Source organism: Thermobia domestica, chromosome 2 (assembly GCF_964235325.1).
Source record: "Thermobia domestica chromosome 2, izTheDome1.hap1.1, whole genome shotgun sequence".
NCBI classification, from domain to species: domain Eukaryota; kingdom Metazoa; phylum Arthropoda; class Insecta; order Zygentoma; family Lepismatidae; genus Thermobia; species Thermobia domestica.
This window is the reverse complement of record NC_137455.1, coordinates 108479590-108504439: the sequence shown is the minus strand read 5'-3', so window position 1 is coordinate 108504439 and position 24850 is coordinate 108479590. Positions and strand designations below refer to the sequence as shown.

The 24850-nt window shown below is 37.3% G+C and overlaps 1 protein-coding gene across 1 annotated transcript in view; it reads left to right on the top strand.

Moving 5' to 3' along the window:
• Positions 1-14002: 14002 nt before the first annotated feature.
• The window catches only part of LOC145674590 (uncharacterized), a gene marked incomplete in the record, with an annotated part of 35700 nt that continues 24852 nt past the window's right edge, over positions 14003-24850 (top strand). The window contains 3 exon segments of the mRNA XM_081744801.1: positions 14003-14113; positions 16753-17004; positions 21431-21558. Of these exon segments, the coding sequence (XP_081600927.1) occupies positions 14003-14113; positions 16753-17004; positions 21431-21558 (491 nt within the window).

The following is a 24850-nucleotide window of genomic DNA, read 5'->3' as shown; positions in this document are numbered from 1 at the left end:
AAGGACAGAGTGAACATGGGACATCCACAAAGCGTCACAAGGGCGTGTATGCTGTACTGGGGTCAAACGCTGCTGCAGCGGGGCGGAAGATATGCCAAGAGATCCGGGACACCATACTACTCCTTAGATGGGAAACACTATTGCATCCACCATACTCCCCGGACATTGCATCGTCCGATTATCACGTGTTCCATTCCTTAGACAACCACCTTAGAGGACGCCAGTTCAAATCCCTAGTAGAGGTGCAAAATGCACTTGATACCTTCTTCGCTTCACGGCCCACCAAGTTCTACCACGATGGAATCCATGGCCTTCCAGAACGTTGGCAGAAAGTCATCGATGCTGGTGGGGCTATTTTTTTATCTTCCAGGTACGTCTTAGGTGACATATAGATATTCGAAGATGGTGGTTGAAAAAGCGACCTTGGGTACCTTTATAAAAGTCCAACTTAAAAAGGAAAGAAAGGTAACTCGTCTTACGCAGAGCAAAATTTCTCACGTTCTGGTTTATTTTCTGGTAGATTGTAATACTGGCATTGCAAGTATATTGATTTTACTTTTTTTCCCCCTAATTCCCTTTCAATTTCCTATGCAAAAGACGGGTCGGACGACTCACATGTTATATTAGAAAATAGCAAAATGTTTTCAAATATCCTGTTGACTTTAATGGGTTTTTCATAAATTATTCCTTAGTTTTGGCTCCAGAGAAGATATGTTTTCTAGACACTCGAATTGGCAGTGAAACACTTAGCAAATCACTTGAAGCAAATGGCTAACCATTGTAGTCTGCTTGTAGTTACAATATTTTCCCTACTTCTATCACTTATTTAACCGTTCTGGATTAAAAATATAAATAATGTATCACATTTGAGACCCAAAAGTAGCTTAATTTTCTGTATTGTACCTATTTTGTTTGTCTACAACGAAATTGTCATATGCATAGTGCAATATTATTTTTCAATTTCCACTCCTGACTGTTTCCACTGTTGATTCGTAAGGATCTATGGTCAGTTTTTTAGGACTTAATCACTGGAAGGAAGTCTCACTTTTTGTGACCAGTACTTTACATACAGGGCCCAAAGTTTCCAATAGAGAAAAAATTACCTTTCCACAGTTAATTAACACGGTAATTAGTAGTACACAATATTACTTTTCTTCAAAATTCAACAAACTATTGGAAAGTTCTAATCAACGAAAAACAAACATAGCACTGAATTAAAGAAAACTTTAACTTACTTGTACTAAACTTGATGAGAAGGCTCAAATAAGAGAAGAAATATTTATAATGAACTGTAATTTCTTACTATCATCTTCACTTATAAAGGATAACAGTGTGTATATGCACATGAACATTGTTGATAGCAACGTAATGTGCGATCAATTACGTTTCCATGTTCCTATTAAAGGGCACATTTAGAAAGACATCTCCAAAGCAACATCAAGTAGAACGACCTAAATTTTAAAATAACAGTGACGTCTTTAAATTCAAGGTTAAGAACAAAACTAAAAATCAATCTGTACTATAAATGTGCAATAGTGGCACTCAATATGTATACCTACCTAGCGCTCTTAAACAGCACGTTGGAATTTTAATAAGTAGAAAATGTAATTTTGTTTTCATAAAACACGCATAAGCGTAAGTTATGAATATAGAGTCTAACTTTACCATTGAAAATTGATTAAGATTATTGTGCAAACTTCTGCACAGAAAAGAATTACTATAACGGGAATTCGAAATTTTTAACATGGCTTCTTGAGTAAGATTTTGTCAGTTAATTAAAATGTCAAGAAGACCACACTGCGAAACATCTCAGGTCATTTCATTGTGAATTCTAGTTACAAGTTTATATATACAGGGTGGAGTAAGAAATTGTGCAGGAAATTAAACATAGGCAACTGAAACTAAATAAATTTAAATATAAAGTAGAGAAGTTGCTGACCGTGATCCTATGTGTCAATTAGTTTCGTGCAGGCTGCAATATTTTGTCTCAGTTAAGCAGTATCAGCTCAGCGATGCAGCTTAGCAGTATCAATTCTCCGAATTTCACTCCGAATATTTTATTCCAAACTTTCAAATCTTTGTGCATCTTTCCATACATTATTTCCTTCCAGAGATAAAAATTTCAAGTAAATGGGACCAGCGAAAGCGGTGACCACAACCTATAATAACATTTCGTTTTTTTTTTTTTTTTTTCGTGAATACTGAGTGAATTTTACTCATGATTCACAAGAAGTGTGATAATTTGCTCCATGCATTGAAAGACAGCGTTCAAGAAGCGTTAATTGTGCACAGAATTCCTCAAAGATTTCCATATACATCAATATGTACTAGAAGCCACACACTATCGATTTATTTGGAAAAGAGCTTTCTTGATGAATTCTATGGCCATTGTATATTGACAAATATCTGATGGTCTGAGAATTTACATGTTCTGACAGATTGAATGAAGTTCCAATAATCATGAAACAGAGAGAAGACCTAACAATCCATTCAACGTGCGCCTTTCATACACATGGTCCCGGGTACGATTCTCGGTGAAGAGAGTTAAAAAACTGAACGCATTTCTGCGTTCAGATTCTACTTTCAACTATAGGTCCACGTCTCATATAGCCTTTGTCCTGAAAAGGGGCGCTAAAATTCAACAAACAAAACAATTTATTTAAAATTATTTCAAGGAGCTACTTTTCTTAACTCTGCGTTTTGTAATTATTTGTGATGCTTTGAGCATTGTATCGATTCTATCTCAGCAGATGCTTTTGATTAAATGACGTGCACTAAGGCGACAGAGGGGGTTCAGACTTTATGTAAAAAACACAGTATCTCAAGAGTCTCAAGGTAGGAAAATTTAACTGATAATATAAACTCCTCTTTAAAAATAAGAAGAAACGTGACTTACAGTTTTTGAAAATTTTCGTCTTAAGGGAGGGAGGGAAAATTATGAAAATTTTCTATAATTAACTTTCTTCACATCAAAATTGACATTGTCTGTGATCGTATCGCGGAAACGTTTGACTCGTTTGAAATTAAATTTGGATCATAGTATCTTCCAAAGCTAGGTTTTTCATGTCACTTTGATTAACGGACGTAAGTGGATAGAGGCTAAAAATGGATGCGAAACATAAAATATCTAACAGGTTCTTATCATTAAACTACCATTAAAATATGTATAAAGGGAGGGGGGTTCAAATATTTTCTTCAAATCTATTTTCCCCATGCAAAAACGGGCATTTCAGTTAGTCCTCCATAAAATTAAAATTCCTTTTTCGAGATTTCACACCATAATGAAGCCAGATTTAATCTTGTAAATCCAAAAGAATTATTGGTATTGTAGAATAATTCAAAAATTATTACCATGAAAGAGTCAAGGATTTGTAAATTTTGCTGGAAAATATGACTTTCATGTCGGTTTGAGAAACCTGTGCTGAAAATAAATTATGAAGCCAATAATGTAGCTGAGAACTCCATACCCAGTATTAATAAATTATTTTGTGTCAACTCCGAATGTTTCATATCAATGATACTGTGCACTTAACATTACTAGCGGGGACACGGCACTGGATCTAAAAATCTCTTGTGGCGCTACCATCGCGTCCGTGCCAAGAATACTGTCAATCTATTAGTCAAAGTTTTAGATAGGCCTATACTGTTTCATATTACAGAACCAGATTCTAGCTTAGTTCTTACAAGTAATTGTATAAATACATATTCTATCGTTCTGAAATAAAAATAATAATAAATAAGGCCTATTGCTCTTTCTTGCTGTTTGCATGATAGTTTTTGTGTGGTGACAAAATATTAACTACCTATCAAATGTGATTCCCAAATCTTTCATAGTGTCTGATTTTGTTTTCTTCTATTTCCACACCATTGACCTTGTATTAGTAACATAATGTTGTATATTAGTTATATACGTCATAAATTTTGCTTTCTTGTGTTGATTTGAAGTAAATTATTTTTACACATATATTTATCATATTCAACTTTTTCCGTAGCAAATAAGTGTCATACTCGTAATTACTCTTATTACCATTATTAACAATAGTTTTAGTATTACTAACATAGTTGTTACCGTTGAAATTAACTATTATTATTATTAGTAATAATATATATATGTACGTGTGTTATATGTAGAAATATATATTTATTGTCTTACTGAAGCTTTCGTAATTTGGAAATATACTTTTGGTTTACTTTTAATATGAAAAAGACTGCTCCCCTGTAAAAGTTTGCAGGCTACATCCCTAAATGACTATTTCTTCAAATGTATTGTGTTGCGTATTACATTAGTAATTTAGCGTTATTTGTTGATTTTTCTGCTTATACATATCAACTCTATCAAAACACACTGCGAAATATAGTAACTGTCTGCGTTCTTAATGTATATAGTCGGTATTTAATGTTCACTTGTGAAGTATCTAGTGGACTTTTGCCCTAATTAAGCACACTTTGCTGGGCTTTTGTCCTACATTTGGAAAGTTAGTGGGCTTTTGTCCTACTCTTAACAAAATACACTCCACAGAGTATCAGGCCGGTAGCCAACCCAAAAATATAGGGGAGACCGGTAGAAGTTAGGGGGGGCCCGATCCAACCATATTATAGTTAATCACCATATTATAGTTCATTTGCAAGCCTACTGTGAAAATTTTAGGGGTCGGTAAACATTTAGGGGGGCCCGGCCCCCATAGACTCCCCTTGGATACGGGCCTGCAGAGTATATATATTGCAATTCTGAATGCTTGCTTGGTTTCAGAAAAGTCTGGTAAAATATGCTGTTTAAACATTTTTATTAAATTCTTTTTTAGAAATTTGTTACGGGATTCTCGTATCTCCATTTGAAAGAAACGAATTTCTTAACCAATTATATAATTAATTCTTAGAATGAAATAGATTATATAACGCAATTCATGTATAACTGCAGAACAGATAATAATAATTTTAGTAGTACAAATATAGCTGTTACCGTTAGAATTAGCTACGTTCGTAACACTATTGCCAACTAGTTACTGCATCGTCGCAATTTCATGTGGTGGTGGTGAATTTCAGAACTAAAGCAGGTGAATGAAAAAGGCACAAGACCTAAAAATCATTTCGCGGCATTAGTCCTAAACGACACAAGACCTAAAAATCATTTCGCGGCACAAGACCTAAACGGCACTAGTCCTAAAAGGCAGAAGACCTCAAATTTAGGACTAGTGACTATATTTTTTAGGACTTATGCCGTTACCAGTTACCCGTTTTGAATGTTACCCGTTTAAATCCATAATAGAGGTGCAAAATGCACTTGATATCTTCTTCGCTTCACGGCCCACCAAGTTCTACCATCAGAAGGAATCCATGGCCTTCCAGAACATTGGCAGAAGGCCATCGATGCTGATGGGGACTATTTTTGATCTTCCAGGTACGTCTTAGGTGACATATGGATGTTCGAAGGTGAAAAAACCGAAGGAAGATCAAAAATAGTACCCATCAGCATCGATGGCCTGCCAACGTTCTGGAAGGCATGGATACCATCTGGCAGAACTTGGTGGGCCGTGAAGCGAAAAATATATCAAGTGTATTTTGCACCTCTACTAGGGATTTGAACTGGCGTTATCTAAGGTGATTGTCCAAGGAATGAAACAAGTGATAATCGTACAGTGCAATGTCCAGGGAGTATGGCGGATGCAATAGCGTTTCCCATTCAAGGAGTAGAATGGTGTCCCGGGTCATCCAGGCCACGTCGGGCTTAGCGTTGTCCTGTAACAGCGGAACCCCTTTGCGAGGTTTTGAGTTTTTCTTGAACACGGCTCAACTGCTGACAGTACACAGTTGCATTGATGCTCTGACCAGCTGGTAGCAGTTCCCGATGCAGGATACCGCGAGCAGTCCAACAAACACACAGGAGGACCATGCAGTTGAACCGTGAGGTTGTTCTTGTGCAGTGCTGGTTTCGGCTGTTTTGGAACCGGTTCATGGGATGGTAACAAATGATGACGGCGCCGTGGAGCTTCATATAGGACCCATCTCTCATCACATATCAACACCCTGTTCAGAAATGGCTCCTTCCTCAGACGACACAGCAAACAGACATGGATGTCTGCTCGCATTGGCTTCTAGCCCGGAGTAAAATCATGTGGGACCCATCGACCCAACTTATAGTGCTTCCCATGTTGATGGAAGTGCTGCCGAATGGTTTCTCCACTCACACTGAATTGTAGTCCCAGTTCCTCACATGTTTGGCCGCTGTTCTCCTCAATTGCTGCCTGAAGATCATTTTGTACAAGTGTTGGTTCTCCGTCTCGTGGTGTGTCCGGCCCATGGTTCGTTTCGTCACCATGCTTAAACTTGTTAAACCACCGCTGCACTGTCCGCGTATTCACGACACCCTCACCAAAAGCCTGGCATATCTTCAGCCCCGCTGCAGCGTTTGACCCCAGTTTGAACTTGTACAGCATACACGCCCTTATGATGCTCTGTGGATGTCCGATGTTCACTCTGTTCTTACGCAAGTTCACAGTGTAACTGAACCGCCACAACCAGGTTATATGTTGCATATGCTAACACCAACAACTGACTTCGCCTTATCTCCATTCGCATTCAACTCACGGTGTGAGGGCCAATTGAACACAGACCTCCACAAAAAGCGACAGAACTCTCTTGGTTACCTTTATAGATCATTATACGTATCGAAATATTTTGAATTCCGAGAACTAATTAGAAATAATAAAATTGTTACGTTTACTGAAGAGCCTAACTCTCTCCGACATAGGACCTGGGCTACCCATGGGGCGGCCCTACTGTAATATGATGAAGACACATAGTAATGTTATCTCCTTCGTTGCAGAGATGGATGGATTTTATTTGTGCTTGTTTATTGAGCTCGAAGGTAAACTTGCGAGTTTGAACATTTCTGATTAGCTGAATTACTCTCCTGCACAAGTTTTATAAACAGTAGAAGTGCTAGAAAGATCTTCATCTTAATCAGCGATAGACACAAAAGGAATCTCAAGGAACTTTCGTTGGCATCTTAGCAATTCAGGTTGTAAGTAGAACATTCTGGCTAGCGTATCCTGGTTAATTGGTCGGAAACAAATATAACTGTTCATAACAAGTGTTCTGAAACGACTTGCGTTGAATTAAATGAAAACGTGAACATGTGACGTATCCGTGTTATGAACTACAAACACAATTTTTCTCTCCTTTTTCCTATGCGTTGCAGAATGCGAGCCTTTTTATATATATATATATATATATATATATATATATATATATATATATATTTTACATACATCAAGTTACGAGCGCTCGAAAGGTTGCGAGAGGGTATACTTCCAGCCTTCCCCAACAGTGCATTGATCAAGAAATGAACTAACGTTGAAATTACAGTTTTCTTGTTTATAAAAACTCTCTTCTGTCTGGTCTAGAAGCAAGGGCGCCGATCCTGGGGGGCCGAGGGGTCCGCCCACCAAAGCTGATGTGGGCCCCATTATTGTATTTAAGAACATGCAATATTTGGCATAATTTGAAGGCAATTTGTCTTAAAATCCTCATATATGCCTTCTGTATCTGAATGGACCCCCAAATTTACAGAGAAATCGGCGCCCTTGAAGGCACATTTTCATAAGACATGCCTACATTAAACTTATTCAAAATTCGTAATTATGGCGTATATAAATTAAAATCAACAGATCGGGCGCTGCTAATACTGTTTGGTTAGGCTACTTCACAACCCCTGGTTACTGACCTGGGTCAGGATGCATTATGTTGTTGAATACGATCGTGTGAAAGTGCACCATGAAGAACATGATTGAGAGTGATTGTTTTTCACGAATTCCATTTATCTGCGAAAAATATCAACAGTGCATTTGTAGCAAAAGTGGTGAATAAACGCACTACGTGCCTTTATTTGTGAAGTTTCGTACAGGCGACACAACATCAAAATGTGAGTCCCATTACCACCGATCAACAGCATGCTCTGATGAGCTTGCGAGGAACACTGCACAAGGAGACGAGCTAGGCATTCACCGTATAACTGTCGTTGGAGGGCTCCGCGTAACATGTAAGGTCAAAATGTATATGATGGATTCATAGATGCCACATGAGTTCATGAGCTCCCTCGTGGCTAAGCGGTTGTGTTCTCGCCTTTGGCGTAGAAGACGGGTTCGATTCTTAGCAGGAAGTCACATGATTCGAGTCCCACGTTAAACTGTAGGTCTACGTCTCATATAGGCTCACTGCAGAAAGGGATGCTAAATTCAAATGACATCAAACTCAAATCACGTGAGTTGATATCGGCTAACAAGTATCGCCGTAAAGATGTGTGCAATTCTCTGAGTGTACGGATTAACTAGGTTGTAATGCATCGGATTGTCTCTTAAAATATGGATCTGTTATATTATGGACAGTGATTGGATTTGGTCAATGTCCAGGACGATTTCCAAAACCACCCTTCCTCCCACAAAAGATGTTACTGGTATGGTGATATATGAGGGAGGTGATCCGTCTTTATCCGTCGACACAAAACCATCACCGCGGATCGTTAGAGTGTTGAACTGCAAGCATCCACCAGTGGTCAATATACCGTATATAGCAGCGTTTCCCAACCGGTGTGCCGCGGCACTCTGGTGTGCCGTGAATGGGCCGCTGGTGTGCCGCGAGGAATCGAAACAAAATTATTAATTTTATAGCAATCAAATTGTAAAACGTAGGGAAAAATGTATATTTGTATTTCACATTACTATGAACCTCTACTATGAATCTACAATTTTAAGTTTCATACCGTGTTACTGTTCTGTACATTTTTAATGTTGAAAAAAGTATTTGTTTTCATTGTTATGACCATTATTGCTTCTTTATTGTTGCAGACTATTTCGCAACTTGAAAATTTAAAATATCATTCAATCCTTTCGACAAATTAACATACATTTGTGTTTTAAAAGTGAAAGAGATTTAGTTGTTCATTCGTTATTTAGTGATCTTTCTTCTTAGTAAAAGCTTGGATACAGTTTTTAAAAAGAAAGCGTATTTTTAAAAACTCGAGTCCAATATTTCATTGCAATTGTTTTCTATTTTTAAATTACAATGAAAAATAACCAGTGTTCGAGCTTTCTTCTCTGTGAGAAGATCAATATCACAGAAAAATACCACTGTGTTTCATATTTACCAATAATAATATCTATAAGTGTGCCGCGAGAATCCAAGTAACACCCGTAGTGTGCCGCAAGTTAAAAAAGGTTGGTAAGCGCTGGTATATAGTGATCTAGCATGCGCACCCAAATGGAAGATGCAGATTTTCCATGACTTGCAATATGAACTCCAACCTAACCCATCGTATTCTGGCTAGTGATGAGCAAATGCAAGACCAAGACCAAGACCGGGGTGGTCTTGGTCTTGGTCTTGGTCTTGCACATCCAGTTTTGGTCTTGGTCTTGCACTGGAACCCTTGGTCTTGGTCTTGGTCTTGGTCTTGCACACCCAGTCTTGGTCTTGGTCTTGGTCTTGCATGCAAGAGTCTTGCAAGTCTTGCATTTAAGAAATCTCAAGCTTTTCATAGGTAAATTTTACTCTGGATTTAAGGGACAATAAACTCTACAATGCACCAATAGTAACAGAAATACAATATTTTGTTTCTAAATGTAATATAGTTTAACTTCGTGTAAGTATGATGATAGTGTACAACATAGACGACGACATTTATTTTATTTTTAATGGGTGCCAACGCTTCACTACTTATAAGATATGCCTAAATCACAACGTTTCGTAATCTGTTTATATTTTTTAACAGATCCAACACTCCACTGGTTTCCAAACTGGGGAGGCTACCCCTGAAACGCATGAAAGAAAATCAAGACGGCACAGATTATTGAAATATTATGAATTGCAAAATATTTTTTACCCTCTAAAGGCGTCAGATTTTTCTTTTCAACCACGATTAGCTAATCCTTGTCTTAAACAAATTTCCAATTAAATATTGAGCTTTTGTTTTACTGATTCCAATATGTATTGTATGGGGCAGAAACATTGACATTACGCAAAAGCAATGAAAAAATTACAGGCTTTCGGAACATTGACATGGAGAAAAAAGGAGAGAATTAGCTGTGCCAAACGGAAAACGAATGGGAAGGTGTTAGAAGTATTAGCAGTAGGGAAAAAAAGAAGAATTTTAGGATATTGTTAACAGAAGGAAGAGGAACTGGTTAGGATATTGGCTGAGGAGGAACTGTATTATGAGGGACTTGCTAGAGGGTATTGTGGAAGGAAAAAGACCGAGGGAGCGAAGGAAGGTATTAAAACAGAAAATTGCTACGTTAAGACGAAGAGACTAGCTAAGGACCACCAAATGTTGAACCTTCTGTTGCAGCAAGTAATCTGTCAATAATAGCAGAATAGCTATTATTATTATTATTATTATTATTATTATTATTATTATTATTATTATTATTATTATTATTATTATTATATGTTTAGCAATTAAAATAATAATTGAGAGAGAGAGAGAATTAAAATAATTATTATAATCAAACCTCTTAATATTTTAGAATAATTTGAGTGAAAACTGAAAACGACTCAACTATGTGTTTTGTGTAAACTCTCATCCACTTAATATTTACCGAAGAGTAATTTAGTTTCTTCTCTTTCGTTTTCCACTACACAAAACATCTTTGCTTTTAGATCTAAAATAATAATAACTAATCTTTGTTCGATATAGTACCCACTATAACACGTAATTACTCTTCGTGGATGTCAATAATTTGCAGTTCTTTTTTCATAAAACTCTTAAGGGTATTAGCCATTACTAGAACCTGCGCAGTAGTATGATAAAAACATATAATGCTATCATGGAAGAAAATCAGAACCTGACGGACTGAAGGCAGGATCATAAAAATAACAATATAACGAATCAGACATCTCGATGTTATTCCGATATTAAACCTATTATTGGTACACTAGTTATTCAGTATAAATACTTTTGACCTGTATTAGAAATACAAATTACATCAAACTCCAAGTTATTTGAAGTTTAGTGTGAATATGGATTACTAGCATCAATTACCCACTTCGTTGGATTAAACTTTTAAAAAAAAATATATATTTCGTTAGTCAGTCACTTTTTATTATTAGTAAAGCTCTCTCTGATATCGGTCATTTTCGATTATTTTTATTTCTCTCCTCTCTTCCTCCTCAAGTTGCAAGGATTAATTTGGATTTAAACGGCATCAGAAGTGTCACTGTTCGTCTCAGAGATCCCGAAAACTATTGATTTGGCACTAATATTGGTCATTTTCAATAAACTTATATATGTCCTCCTCCCCCATGTTGCGGAGCACGGCATTGGAAGTGTCATTGTTCATCTTAATGACCTCAAAAACCATGAGTTCGATATTGATAATGGTCGTTTTCGATAATTTTTATATAGGACTATCTCCTTCCTCCCCCAAGTTGCAGTGCTGAATTTGCATTTAAACGTGATCGGAAGTATCACTGTTTACCTTAGCGACGCCGAAAACTATAGATTCGACACTAATATTTGGTCATTTTTTATTATTATTATGTATATCCCTCTCCCCGAAGTTAAGAGGCTGAATTTGGTCGTAAAGGGTATCGGAAGTGTCACTATTCAACTAGACCTCGAAAACTATGGATTTTACACTAATATTCGTCATTTTCGATCATTTTTATATCTCTTCCCTTCCCTCCTCCAAGGTACGGGGCTGAATTTGAATTTAAACAGCATCGGAAATGTCACTGTTTATCTCAGCGACTCACTAAACTATAGATTCCATCGGTCGGGTGGTTCAAGAGTTATTAAATTTTATTTATTTTTGTACATTTTCCATCCCATCCCCGTAACCTAAATTCTACCATCAAAGTGATTTGTAGAGAAACCATCCCAAGTCCGAACCTCATCTATGTTGAAAATTTGAGCAAGATCAGTCGGGTGTTTCAAAAGTTATTAAGTTGTATTTATTTTATACATATTCCCCTCTCCTCCTCCAGCCCTAGGTTCTACCATCAAAGTGGAACAAACTCTAAAAAACTTTCCAGGACCGAACTTCATACATGTTAAAAATTTGATTGAAATTGGTTGTTTGATTCAAGAATTATTAAGTTTTATTTATTATTTTATAACTCCCCTTCTCCCCTCCCCTACGTTTTACCGTCAAAGTGAAATGATAAAAACACTCTCAGGCCCAAACCTCATCTACGCTGAAAATTTTATCTAGATCGGTCGCAAGATTCAAGAGATTAGGAATCATAAAGTAGTCACTTTCAATTTTATAATATAGAGTTATTGTTGTAGTATAATGTTATATCGCTCAATCCTCGATGTGCCGTATACCTAAGGAGGCTAAAAGTTATATTAATAAACAGTTTTTCAACGTACAAGCATCCGTCCATGAAATCAAACTTGCGGTCACATGCACTAAGTTTCATGAAAATGTTATTTCGATATTCATTTTATGAGCACACATTAAAAATTTCCAACGGATGCTTGAGTCTCAGTGCCAAAGCCATATCCATGTACTGGACACCTATGATATACAGTATTACCAATGTTCAATACTACATTTATCTTTAGTTTTGGAAGGACACCACCACTAATATGCTTTGAAATGAAATGAAATATCTAGTTTAATGTCCCACGATTATGAACCAAGGCTAAGGGAGACTGTAATGATGAGAAATGACTGAAATGGTGGAATGAAGAAAGTAGGAGGAAACGGAAAGAGGCCGAGAAAATCCACACACACATGGTTTGTCGACCAAAAAAGCTCATATGGCGCAAGATGACACCTGTGTGGCTTGAAAACGAGTAATATCCACAGAAAACGCGAACAACCAATTAAGAAAACGACATACTGTAGCTATATGCTACAAGGACAGATCGACTCACACGGATTTCATAAACTACTGGGAACACATTCACTGCAGCAACATTTTTACTGAAGCCAAAAAATCCATCTCTTACTTTTTTGCACTCTATAAAAGAAATTCAAGTAGTGCCGGTACTTGTGCAAGACTCTTGCGCAAGAGTCTTGGTCTTGGTCTTGGTCTTGCAGGTGTGGTCTTGGTCTTGGTCTTGGTCTTGCACCCCTTGGTCTTGGTCTTGGTCTTGCATCGGGATACCTGGTCTTGGTCTTGGTCTTGGTCTTGGTCTTGCATGCAAGACTCTTGCAAAAACTGTAAGACCAAGACTCTTGCGCTCATCACTAATTCTGGCATCTCGGTCACTGTAGAAACGAACTTCCCTGATGGCTGTGGAGTGCAACACAGGTAAAGAACTTTGCATCACAGACTACAGTCTTCTTTTAACATGGAAACCAACCGTTGGCTGAGGCAACGGTAAAAGTGCGTGGCTGTAACCGGAGATTAATTTGACTAATCAAGCATTTTTCTGGACCTTTAAAAGTGAGAGACGTCATTCATTGCTCGAATTTCCATTGCTCCAACCTAACACGTAATTTTATGATCTACAGACATTACTCGGTTCTGAATGAGTATTCGATCAGTTGAAATAAATAAATCTTTTAAATGATTAGATTAAAATTTTATTTCAAGGTAGAATATTCCTATAAGTGACAGTAAAATTTAATATAATTATATACGCTCACCTCACACATTATTTGAGCAAAATTCAACTAATTATTTTCCAGAAAATTAGCTAGCTCATAGGTCAACTCACTGAACACCTACTCTAGAATAGACAATACTGTACAAACAAATTACGGAAACTAAATTACTATCATTTAAAAAAAAAATACTGGTCTGAATAATCTCTTATTTGTGAGTGTATAACCAAATAACCGACGAAACCTGTTCCGATCATGATTAGTATCACGTTTTCAGCGTAAGTAAAGAAAATAAGAAACAATCTAGGTCAGAATAACTAATTTTCGATTTCTAACAAATGTCCTGTACTCTGTACTGGTTACGATATGGACAGTTTTCTTTTATTTAAGCTCTTTCACGAATAACAACAGATTAATTTCATAATATATCTTTCTCTTTTCGACATTTAGAGATGGAAGACGTGGTTAACGTTGATGAGAAGGATCTTCAAAGAAGTGATCCAGGCATGTTGAACTTCGAACGCAGATTAAGGGAAAAATTACATGAATTGAGCTTGAAGCGGGTAGGTTGGCTAATTTTGCATAAGCTACACACTAACGTAAGGAATAAATTAAAATCATTGGAATAACTGGACAATTTATGTAATCAAATTTGAATTTGCTTGACACACGTAATTAAATATCTCAGAGGATTTTTATAACGATTTTGTATTCCTCCACAAATTACTGCATTGATTAATTGTTCTCTTAATTACAGAAGTTTGATACTTTTGTAGAAAACTTTTAAAAATACTCATTATATAAATTAATTGAAGCTAGTAGGTTAATCTACTCTTTTGTACTGTCATTTGGGGGAGGGGTCAAGCCAGATCCTACAGTAAGGTGCTGTCCTGAAACAATATGGGGATAATACTTAAAATAGCGACATAAAGCTATCTGTGACGAAATTAGTACAGCACAGAAGCAAACAAGGTTAGAGACACTAATTAATGAAACACATAATACACAAATATTAGGCTTAGGAATTATATTTATGATCCTTAAGAGACACAAGTAAAAGGAAAAAGAAAGGTTTACTGTACCTCAGCCATGATGAAGCGAAAGACTCTGTTGATATGCTGTCAAGATATGGTAGGTACAAAATGTGATGATGTTTCTTTTGTGTTTTTCGTACATATCGACTAGCTCATATATATGCGTAGTCTATAACTTAGGCTATATATATTATATAGCTTATATATATATTAGTTTAGGGTAAAGAAGACGGATGATTACTGAAAGTGAATGATTATGAAATTAGAGTTTCGTGCTGTCTCACCGGAAATCGAATCCAGGATCACGTGCACCAAAGGTACATGTACTAACCAGTAGACCAGCGGGAAGGGTGCTAGATCATCAAGTTTGTAGTTGTCAAAAGAAAATAAGAAAAGTTGTTAAGTTGTTAAGAGAATCATGGCTGAGTCTGTTCTCAGGAGAAGCAGACAAAACCTAGGAAGGGTAAGAAGGATTTAGCATTTGGGCAGGCAAGGGGCAAGCCTTATTTCTTTGAGGGGCTGAAAATAAATACCGAGAGGCAATGGCAAGGACATCAAGGAACACAGACAATTATTTAGATGGAATTTGCAACAGACCCACAGCTCCTTTTACACACACACACACACACACACACACACACACACACACACACACACACACACACACACACACACACAGACACAGACACACACACACACACACACACACACACACACACACACATACACACACACACAAAAAAAAAAATGCTACGATGCACAAATCTAAGACTACGAAAACTCACCTCCTTAAGGCCTAACATACAAATATTCGGGTGAGGATAAAAGCAGGTTTTACAGTATTTTTATTATTTACAGTAAATAAAAGCTTTGAGACCTTTTCTCGATCACTTTTTGTCGTATTATAAATAGGTGTCGTTTTATTGACGTCCACAAATTTAAGCAAGAAACTAAAGTATTGTGCATAAAGCATTTCAATTTTTAATAGGATAATACCTTTTCTTTTGTTTATTTTTTTATATTAATTAATACAAGTTGCTTTGTGAAGTATTGTGTTCGTAAAACTGTAGAATTCTTTTTTCATAAATTTGAACATGATTATATTATAGTAACTTTTAAGTGATATTAATAGACAATAAAAGGTTACATTTTATTCATTGCTTGCATTCAGTACCTCCCAAAATAAATGGGACTGCAGTTCGTTTAAGTTCACGGTTAACGTTGTGGACCTCGATGCAACTAGCTATTCTTTGAATTGCATCTGGTCTCATTCCTTCAATATTTGTTATGGTGCAATAATAGGGTATTTGAGTTTGAAATTTTTGAAATGGGTAAAGACCAATAGTACATGTTTAGCAAGAAGTATATAACTTTACACACAAATGAGTAAAATACGCTAAATTGAATGTAATTTGATAAATAAAAGTTGCAAGAATTTCACATCTTGTTTTGAGTCAATTTTAAAATTCTCTCCAAATTCTACTTTAGAGGAGGCCCACTCTAGTCGCTCTCTGGCTATGGGCTTGCAGTTGGGCAAAGTGAAAAATAGAAAATATCTTGAGCTTTTATTTCAATAATAATCAGAGAATGGTAGTTCAATGAACGCAGACAGTATATAGGGAGAATCCAAGTAGGCGCTGTACCTTGTTATACAATACGTTATAATACTACTAAACAGGGACAACCATAAAAGTACTTTATAACTGGGTTATTATTAACATCATTAATATTCTGCCTTCAATGGCAAGTCAGTAAGTGCGGAGAAGCTTCCGTGCACCATAGAAAATGGACGCATACGGTGTTTGTCCACCACAAAGCCCACTTGGCGCGAGCTGGGATCGAACAAGGGATCCCACACAACAGAAGTTAGCACTCTACCACTCAGCCTCCGCGACTCCCGAGCAGTGCTGTTTTAATAGCATTTAAGCCCCTCGGCGAGCGAGTTTGCTCGGGGCCGTATGAATAAATTTTACACATAATACATTTATACATTAATTCTGCTCGTGGGGTTCCCGAGTAAGTGACCAACGGGTTCACGCTTTAAGACAGTCCTGCCCCAAAGTAAAAGAGCTGTTGAGAACAAAGTTTTTCTTCACAATGTATTAATTTTAAAAATCATTTCTGGTCGACGAATATTACTAACTATAGCAGTTACTTTTTACCTACAGCGTTTACTGGAAGAAAGCCGACAACAATTAGAACAAGCACTATTTAGCAAACATGAAACAGAGAAAGATTTGGACAAGGAAAAGCGAAAGTTACACCTCCTCCAACTACAGCTGGAACAGGCTCTCGCAGCTGCTAGAAGATGTGAGAAGGATCTCGGAGAAGCAAGGAACACAGCTACAACAAATCGACTTCAGCTGGAAGCTACAGTTAGGGAAAGAGATGAACTGAAGGATCGGGCGAGACATGTTCAGGTAGACACCTTTTACATATTTTTGTTGATACTTTGTTTCTGACTCCTCGTATATTTGTCTCAAAGAATTTCAAGAAGATAATTTAAACAGCTCATAAGGTTCTAAATAATTATGATCTTAAGAAACTTTTAACTTACTATTGCATAATCAACACCAAAAATCACACTATACCCAACACAAAAATAATATATATTTATCACAAGATCAAAACGATAGAAGATAATTCACCCTTAAATTCAGATCTAATCGCAGAATTTACCCATTGCACTCAATTTTCATATGAAAATGGTTTTTGTATATGCATATTACAACTCGTGAATATATATATTTATTTTTCATTTGGACATGATCTCTCAATAATAGTGCATAAGGTAAAATTATTAAAATCAGTGTTAGCACACAAAGGAATCAAGGGGCAAACATTGACGCTATTGATTACTACGCTCATTTCTGATTTGAGTATTGCAAACTCGATCCCCGGCAAGAGCTCCCTCGTGGCTAAGCGGTTAGCGTACGCGCCTTTAGGGTGGGAGACCCGGGTTCGATTCCCGGCGGGAGCTCATGTGGTTCGGATTCCACGTTAATCAGTAGGTCCACGTCTCATATAGCTTCGCTGCTGAAAGGGACGCTAAACTAAAATCAACTCAACTCAACTCGATCCCCGGCAAACAACATATAACCTAGGTGCCGAACAACAGGGTTAAATTGCAAAATTAAATTAAAGAAATCAAAGCAATGAACAATGTAGAAGTAAACAAAATATAAAAAAAAAACATCCCTTAAAATGTTCCCATTCTGATTTCCTGCGAAACTTTGCCTTAGGAACGTTTCGTCATAATGTCCAGCAGTAGTCAGACAACATTACTGCACTCCATTACCCTTGATAACGCTTTTCCATTTGAGAAATATCCTGGTGAAAGCGTTCACCATGTTAACCACTGATTGGACCAAGATTATCCGGGAAGAAGTCCAATTAATAGTTCAGGAAATGCAGTTTGAAAAAAAATGAAATGAAATCTTTAAGTTTAACGTTTTAACGGATCTCAGGAGTTCAGGTACAATATCACGATAATTCTCTGACTTATGGTTGCCTAAAATATCTTGCAGATACAAAGGCCAACCATGCCATTTTTTCAATATCACCCAACTAGTCAACGAAATTCTCACAATTCATTAATTCTCTAATCCTACAAATAATCCTTTGTTTCAGCATCACTGATTTTTGAGAACTTCTGTTGCAAATGCACGAATCCACGTAATGTTTGGTCCATGGCTTTTACAGTTTTTGATAAAATCCAGCTGAATGTACAATTGAGGTAGATACACATTTTTACTATCAACAAGAGGAATCTTCACCACATTTTTTATGTCCAGGCAGCAGTTAAATGCGAGCAAACCATTTTTCCACACTGTTTTTTTTTTTTTTTGTCCTTGTTGCCCCACTCACATAGAAAGCAGCAGTATTCTGTGTACTCAGCTGCATGCGAAGCAGATTTGCATTTATCTTTAGATCTCCAAAATATTCCTTTTTTTCATATTGGATAAGAATGAGAATCAGTTTAAAAGTCTCATAACTTTCCTTAACGTTACCTACCTAAACAATCGGAACAGCAGGAAATTTGTTCCCATTGTGGAGAAGTACTTCTTTGAAAAAATGAAATGAAATCTTTGAGTTTTACGTCTCACGCTTATGCCAGTCAGGCTAAAGGAGACGGTGATTATGAGAGATGAATGGAATGGTGGAATGAAGAAAGTGGGAGGAAACGGGAGAACCCCGAGAAAACCCACGAGCATGGTGTTTGTCCACCACAAAGTCCACACGGCGCGAGCTGGGATCGAACCAGGGACCCCAAGCACCGAAGGTGAACGCTCTAACACTGAGCCACCGCGCCCCCAGTATTGCTTTGAGACTACAGATGCCATTCATTTACACTGTATGCATGACCAAAAGTCTCCATAAGAATTCGGTATTATTACAAAAAAAAACAACAAACAAACAAACAAAACAATGTTATCTTCTTTCGATGAATATTTTTAAAAAATCACTCACTTTGGCATCTCGAGAAACAAGATTCATCCTTCAATCGCGAAGCTAAAGCTTAGGCTGCTGCTTAGACAAATTTAAATTCCGAACAAGATCGTTGAGATCCTATTGTGTCAAAGTGTGTGGGGTCTTTGATTCACAGGCCACTTCAAATGTTGGTCGGAATGAGTAGCTCCTCCACATCCTGCATCATTTTCATACTATTTAATGGGTTCATCTTCACTCACTGTCACATTTTCTGGAGGTAGTGTTACTGGAAATTCCTCACTGTGGCATACAGGTCTCATAGCAAATGGTTCATTACGGTATTGCACACTCTTCTTTGTTTTCAACGCGATTCGTTATATTTTTCTTTTAGACAAAAACAACAGTCTGTTGTGTGATCTGTCGATTCCCTCCAAATCACGAGAACAACGAACGCTATGTATCGTGAACTTCTTAACCAGCCTGTCAGGAGTCAAACACATCAAACAGCATATGTGGGGGCACACTTCTTGTCGGTTGCCAGGCTTACACCCGAAATAAAGTTCGTAGAACTTTTTTTTTTTTTTTACAAGGGGGATCAATTGTAGTTTTGGGGATTAAAGAGTCACCTCTCCTCAGGTATAACAAAAAGAATTAGGACTATTTACGCGTAAGTATAAGGCACTTCTTCTTCTGAATGAACACAACAAACACACGCACAAATGAGTCTAGAACAACACAAAGTAAGTAGCGTTAGTTAAGAAATACCTTCCTTAATCAATCTCCATACTCAAACTACCATAAAACAGTACACAATTAGTAGTAAATAATTTTAAAAAGGCAAATTTTCAGGTACATTGTAAAAGTGCTGACTAAGCATCTGATCTCTTAAATGTACGGAAGGTTGATCCCTCTGTATCTGTCCAAATTTGACGTCTCATTTACCTTAGGCAAAACCACGGGACTACCATCGGTTATCCTTGATTTGAGCACCATGTGTTTTGGCAATAGTCCTGCACCGTAACTTCCATTGTAGGAGGCTCGTTGAAGTACAGGAACGAGAATGTCGAACCTCTCCTCCTGGCAGGCTTTCCAGAATCACAAAAAATCATGGGACTGCCATCAGGTGACTTCACTGGTATGTCCTGGAAGAGAATACACTGGATGCCGGAGTCTACCGAAATCTGTTGCAGAAATCTTTGTATAGAACAGGATGCATGTGATGAGGGCCTTATCCATACGCACATGGACTTGATTTATTGCATTCCCACACAAATGGGGCAGATCTTCTGTATAAGTTGATGTCTGGATATGTTGCTGACAAAATGTGGAGTAGATTTTGCAGTTTATAGCCACCTCCCGAATCGTTAACTTGCCTCCACAGAACCAACAACCAGAAATCCCTTCAAGAAACTTACTTTGCATTGACGGATGATGTGAAGAGGTGTTTTTGCGTCTCGTGGTGTGTAATTTACTGCCACAATCTGGTAGATAAATCAATACTTGGCGTTATCAATGGGACCTTGCGTTTTCATCGATGTCATCTGTATGAAGTAAGCCACTAGCAGCTCACTGATATATTTCTCTATTATCGAGTTGAGTTGATTTTAGTTTAGCGTCCCTTTCAGCAGCGAGGCTATATGAGACGTGGACCTACTGATTAACGTGGAATCCGAACCACATGAGCTCCCGCCGGGAATCGAACCCGGGTCTCCCACGCCAAAGGCGCGTACGCTAACCGCTTAGCCACGAGGGAGCTCATTCTCTATTATCGATGCTAGAATTGTCGAATGGTGTACAGTAGACACTGTATTTATATTTTGGTCTGTTGTCATTCCTGTACTTCGTCTCGCGTGACACGCTTGTGACTCCGTCTCCGCTCACTGTTCACATGTTTCCGCGACACATGTATTCCTTATTTTCGTCTTGTCTAATCATTCCAACATTATGTTCCTTCCATATTCTGGGTGTCCATTATGTCCTCCAGAAATTGCACAAAATTCGCCTGTTTTAAGTTCCCCTTTAACTTCTCATTTTGGTACCCCTTAGCACAAAATATTTTGTATACAGTTGACGGAGCTTCACGTACTACCGACGATTTTTTGCTACCTCAACCTCGCACTCGATTAGGTTCCTTGTTAAGACAATTACTTTAAGAGTAATTTGTGAGTGTGCCAAAACATGACAGCGGCTTCCTTCAAATTTTCATGTACTAGTTTGTAAAATGAGTACTGAAATATGTAAAACAATTATCTGATTACAATTTTAATACTTCTAGGTAAAACACATTTAATTTACCTCTAAGTTACCATTTCACATTAAATTAAATTTCCAATGCAAGTAGTCAATTTACTATATACGATGTTAATTAAACAATGAAGAATTACTTAAAATGTTTCCCTTTCTTTCATTGAGTAGATGGAGAATGTTCAATTAAGATTTAAAGTTGAAGAGTTGGAAGGCCAGTTGAAATGTCATTCGTCCTACCAAGGGAGTAGCAGTGCTCTTCAGGCGAAAGTCAAAGATGCATTGGAGGAAATCAGAGCGTATGTATTTCAGCTATCAAATTTTAGCATACGGCCTATACAATAGTTTATAATACGCAAACAGTTAATGATAAGAATCTAAACGAACATCTTCCATGTTTTCAAATAATCTTACAATTATTTTACAAATTTAAAAGTTGTAGTAGCAGATTTAAAAGGCGGCATTTGGATTGGATTATTGACAGATTTCAACAGATGGCTGGAAAAGTTCTAGCTCTAAAGGAAACAGCTGTTCCATTTATCAGAAACTTGATGTTAGTCAACCAAAAAAATATGATGTACACCACTTAACTTTCACCTGTCAATATGTGAACATGAATGCTTAGCTCCACAATGATCAAGAAGCACTCCCAAGAAGAGGATGGTTAATATATGTACTTTTTTGCGCACGTAATACTCAATAACACCCCTGGGACCTGTTCATATGGCCGATTCATCAATCACTGATGCCTTCAATACCGAGATGGAGGTGGGAGTATCTCAATATACCGCTTTATGGTGCCCTACAGATGCTGAATGTGGTTGAGATACAAGGCATTTGGGGGACATAGAATATGCTGGAAGTCCACACTAAATTCGAAGAACCAATCTTGCACGTGACGTGATAATGCAACGGAGTGGTAAGGTGTACCCAATCTGCTAGATCGTCACACTATACACATCATTCGTTCATCTACAATCAGCAGTCAGTGGTAATTTGAAATTTCCTCAGGGGGCTTTCAAAATACGAGGGTGGAAGTACTACTGCAAAAATATTGGTTACTCACAATAACCACCATATACCTCTGCTCAACTCTTGAATTTCTTTCTTAGTTTAACTTCTCACGATTATGAATCGATGTCAAGACGGTGCTGATGATAATAAACGAAATAATAGAATAAGTAAAGCGGGAGGATACGAAAGTACTCCGAGAAAATCTATACACAGTGTTTGTCCACCACAAAACCATTTGGAGAGAGCTGGGATCGAACCAGAAACCCCACAAACGAGTTGAGCCCTATACTGCTGAGTCACCGCGCTCCCTTGAAATCATTACTGCCACCAGGGAATTTAGTTTTTGTCATATAAATGTGCCTCATACTATACACCCATTACCACATGCCTGAAATGTTGACACCATGGACGATGACTACAGCACCCTTTGTTTCCCTGCCAAATTCGTACAAATTCATCCAAGAAGTGGATGAAAAAGTAAACCATTAGATCATTAGACTTTGGATCTTCTATTGTCCAAAGATCATTTTCATTACACAAGCAAGTCTTCGGCGTTGCTGAACTCGGGTGAGGAGCGGTCTGCTGGAATAGCCACATATGGGAATATACGACCCATGGTCATGTTTTCGAATTAGGCCTACTTGCAATTGTATTGGATAGTCAGTTGCTCTAGCCTGCTGCGCCTGTGCCAGTCATTCGCTGGATGCACCCTCACAGATCGACAACCAACCTTGCGCCGTGATCTGCAATTTTGCCGTTTCGTTGCTTGCCTTAATACACTTTCAGTGTAGCTGATCATGAACATAACCAGTGCAGCTGTTTGCGCGATCGAAGCACCAGTCATTTACAACCTCACGATTTGACCTTTGTCAAACACTGTTAAATCTTGGATTATTCACCGCGCTGCGAACTCTCACTAGTGACTGACTACCGAGGTCCACCATGCATAATGCAATATTATTGTTCAATTTCCACTCTTGAATGTGGCAGAAATGCAAGGAAAAAGAGAGAGACCTAAAGGGAATTCGTAAGGATCTATGGCCATTTTTTCGGACTTAGTCTCTGGAAGGCAGTCCCATTTTCTGTGACCAGAACTGTACCAAATTCTTATCGGATATTGAGGTATGATGTAATGAGTCTGCGAATGCCTTTTTGAACATGCAGGAGAAGAACTTCAATTCCAAGAGTTTGAATTTGGTAGAAGCGCTAGGTTAAGTGCATTGCAGTCAAAGTAAATTTTAAAAAGTAACTTGCTCTCAAACTGGACAGGTAAGTAGACCATTCGGATTTGAAACTTTTCAGCAGCTGCAGTAAACTTATATTACATTGGTTTTTAATTGTGCTACTCTGCATTAAACAAATACTTGTAGGGAAGGTAAATGGGAGTTTTATGAAATCTGAATTAAACTGAAATCTATCCATACGGAAATGAGGTATGTCACTGCGTGATGAACTATAATATAGATTTTATTCTAATAGACTGAAATAGTGTGATATCACATCCGTCTCGTTGCTATGGTGATCGTAATTATATTTTCTAAACAACATGGCCTAAGAACCTAAGTACAAAGCGAAAACAGTGATGTGTTAACTTCCGGATTACAAACATTAGAGAAAACAAACACTTGAATGTGTAACAAACAAAATCCAATGAATGAAACTACGAAAATAGAAAAAGCAAGAAATTAGCTAAATAATATGTTAAAATATGTCAAGCGTTGAAAGTAAAATATTTCCCCTGATATGGCAGATTTTGTGATTTATACATTTGGAGGTTAGTTAAGTGTCAAAATATATTTAGCTTATTTATTATCGGATATTAAATTTAAATAATTGTGGAAAAATTTTATTTAGTACCATCGGTATCTCACATTACATTCCAAACGTGTAGGTCTACAAAAATAGTGTTTAAAACTTATGCTGAACCACTCATAATTGAATGTTTCCTTGTTATTATATTTTTAAGGTAAGTACGAAATATAAGGAAAGATCCAATGCATGTTAACCGACCAGAAATTGGTCCAGATTAAAAATTCTCAGAACACACATGGTTACAAGCTTCGTGTCTTTTTTTTTTTTGATTGATTGATTGTTTCTTTATTTTGTAGCCACTGTAATTATGTACTCATGTTTTAAAGAGTGGGCGTAAAATATCTGAATATGCGAATTTTTCCTTGCAGACAAATCAAGTATTTGTTCTATTTTCATTGTGCCGACAACTCATCAATCTGTACCTTACGAGTATTTGCATTGCGTGTAGTTGCTTTTGTTCATTGTGCATTACCTGGTAATGGCGTTGGCATCACTTATGCAATTTCTATCTTATCAGATTACCTAGAGATGTGCCCCCTCTAGAAAAAGGTTCCTTATATGTTACTTCGTTAATTACTAGATTTTACTCGTAAATTTTCTAAATAGTGGACCCATATTCTTAATCTGTATGTTTTCCTGTCAGCATTACTTTGTCCTCAAAATATTCTAAAATTATTATTAAATGTGTGTTCTTATTAACAGCATATTTTATAGTATTCCTATCGCTTCATGCATTTGTTTAGAAAACGACATGGCGATCACCAT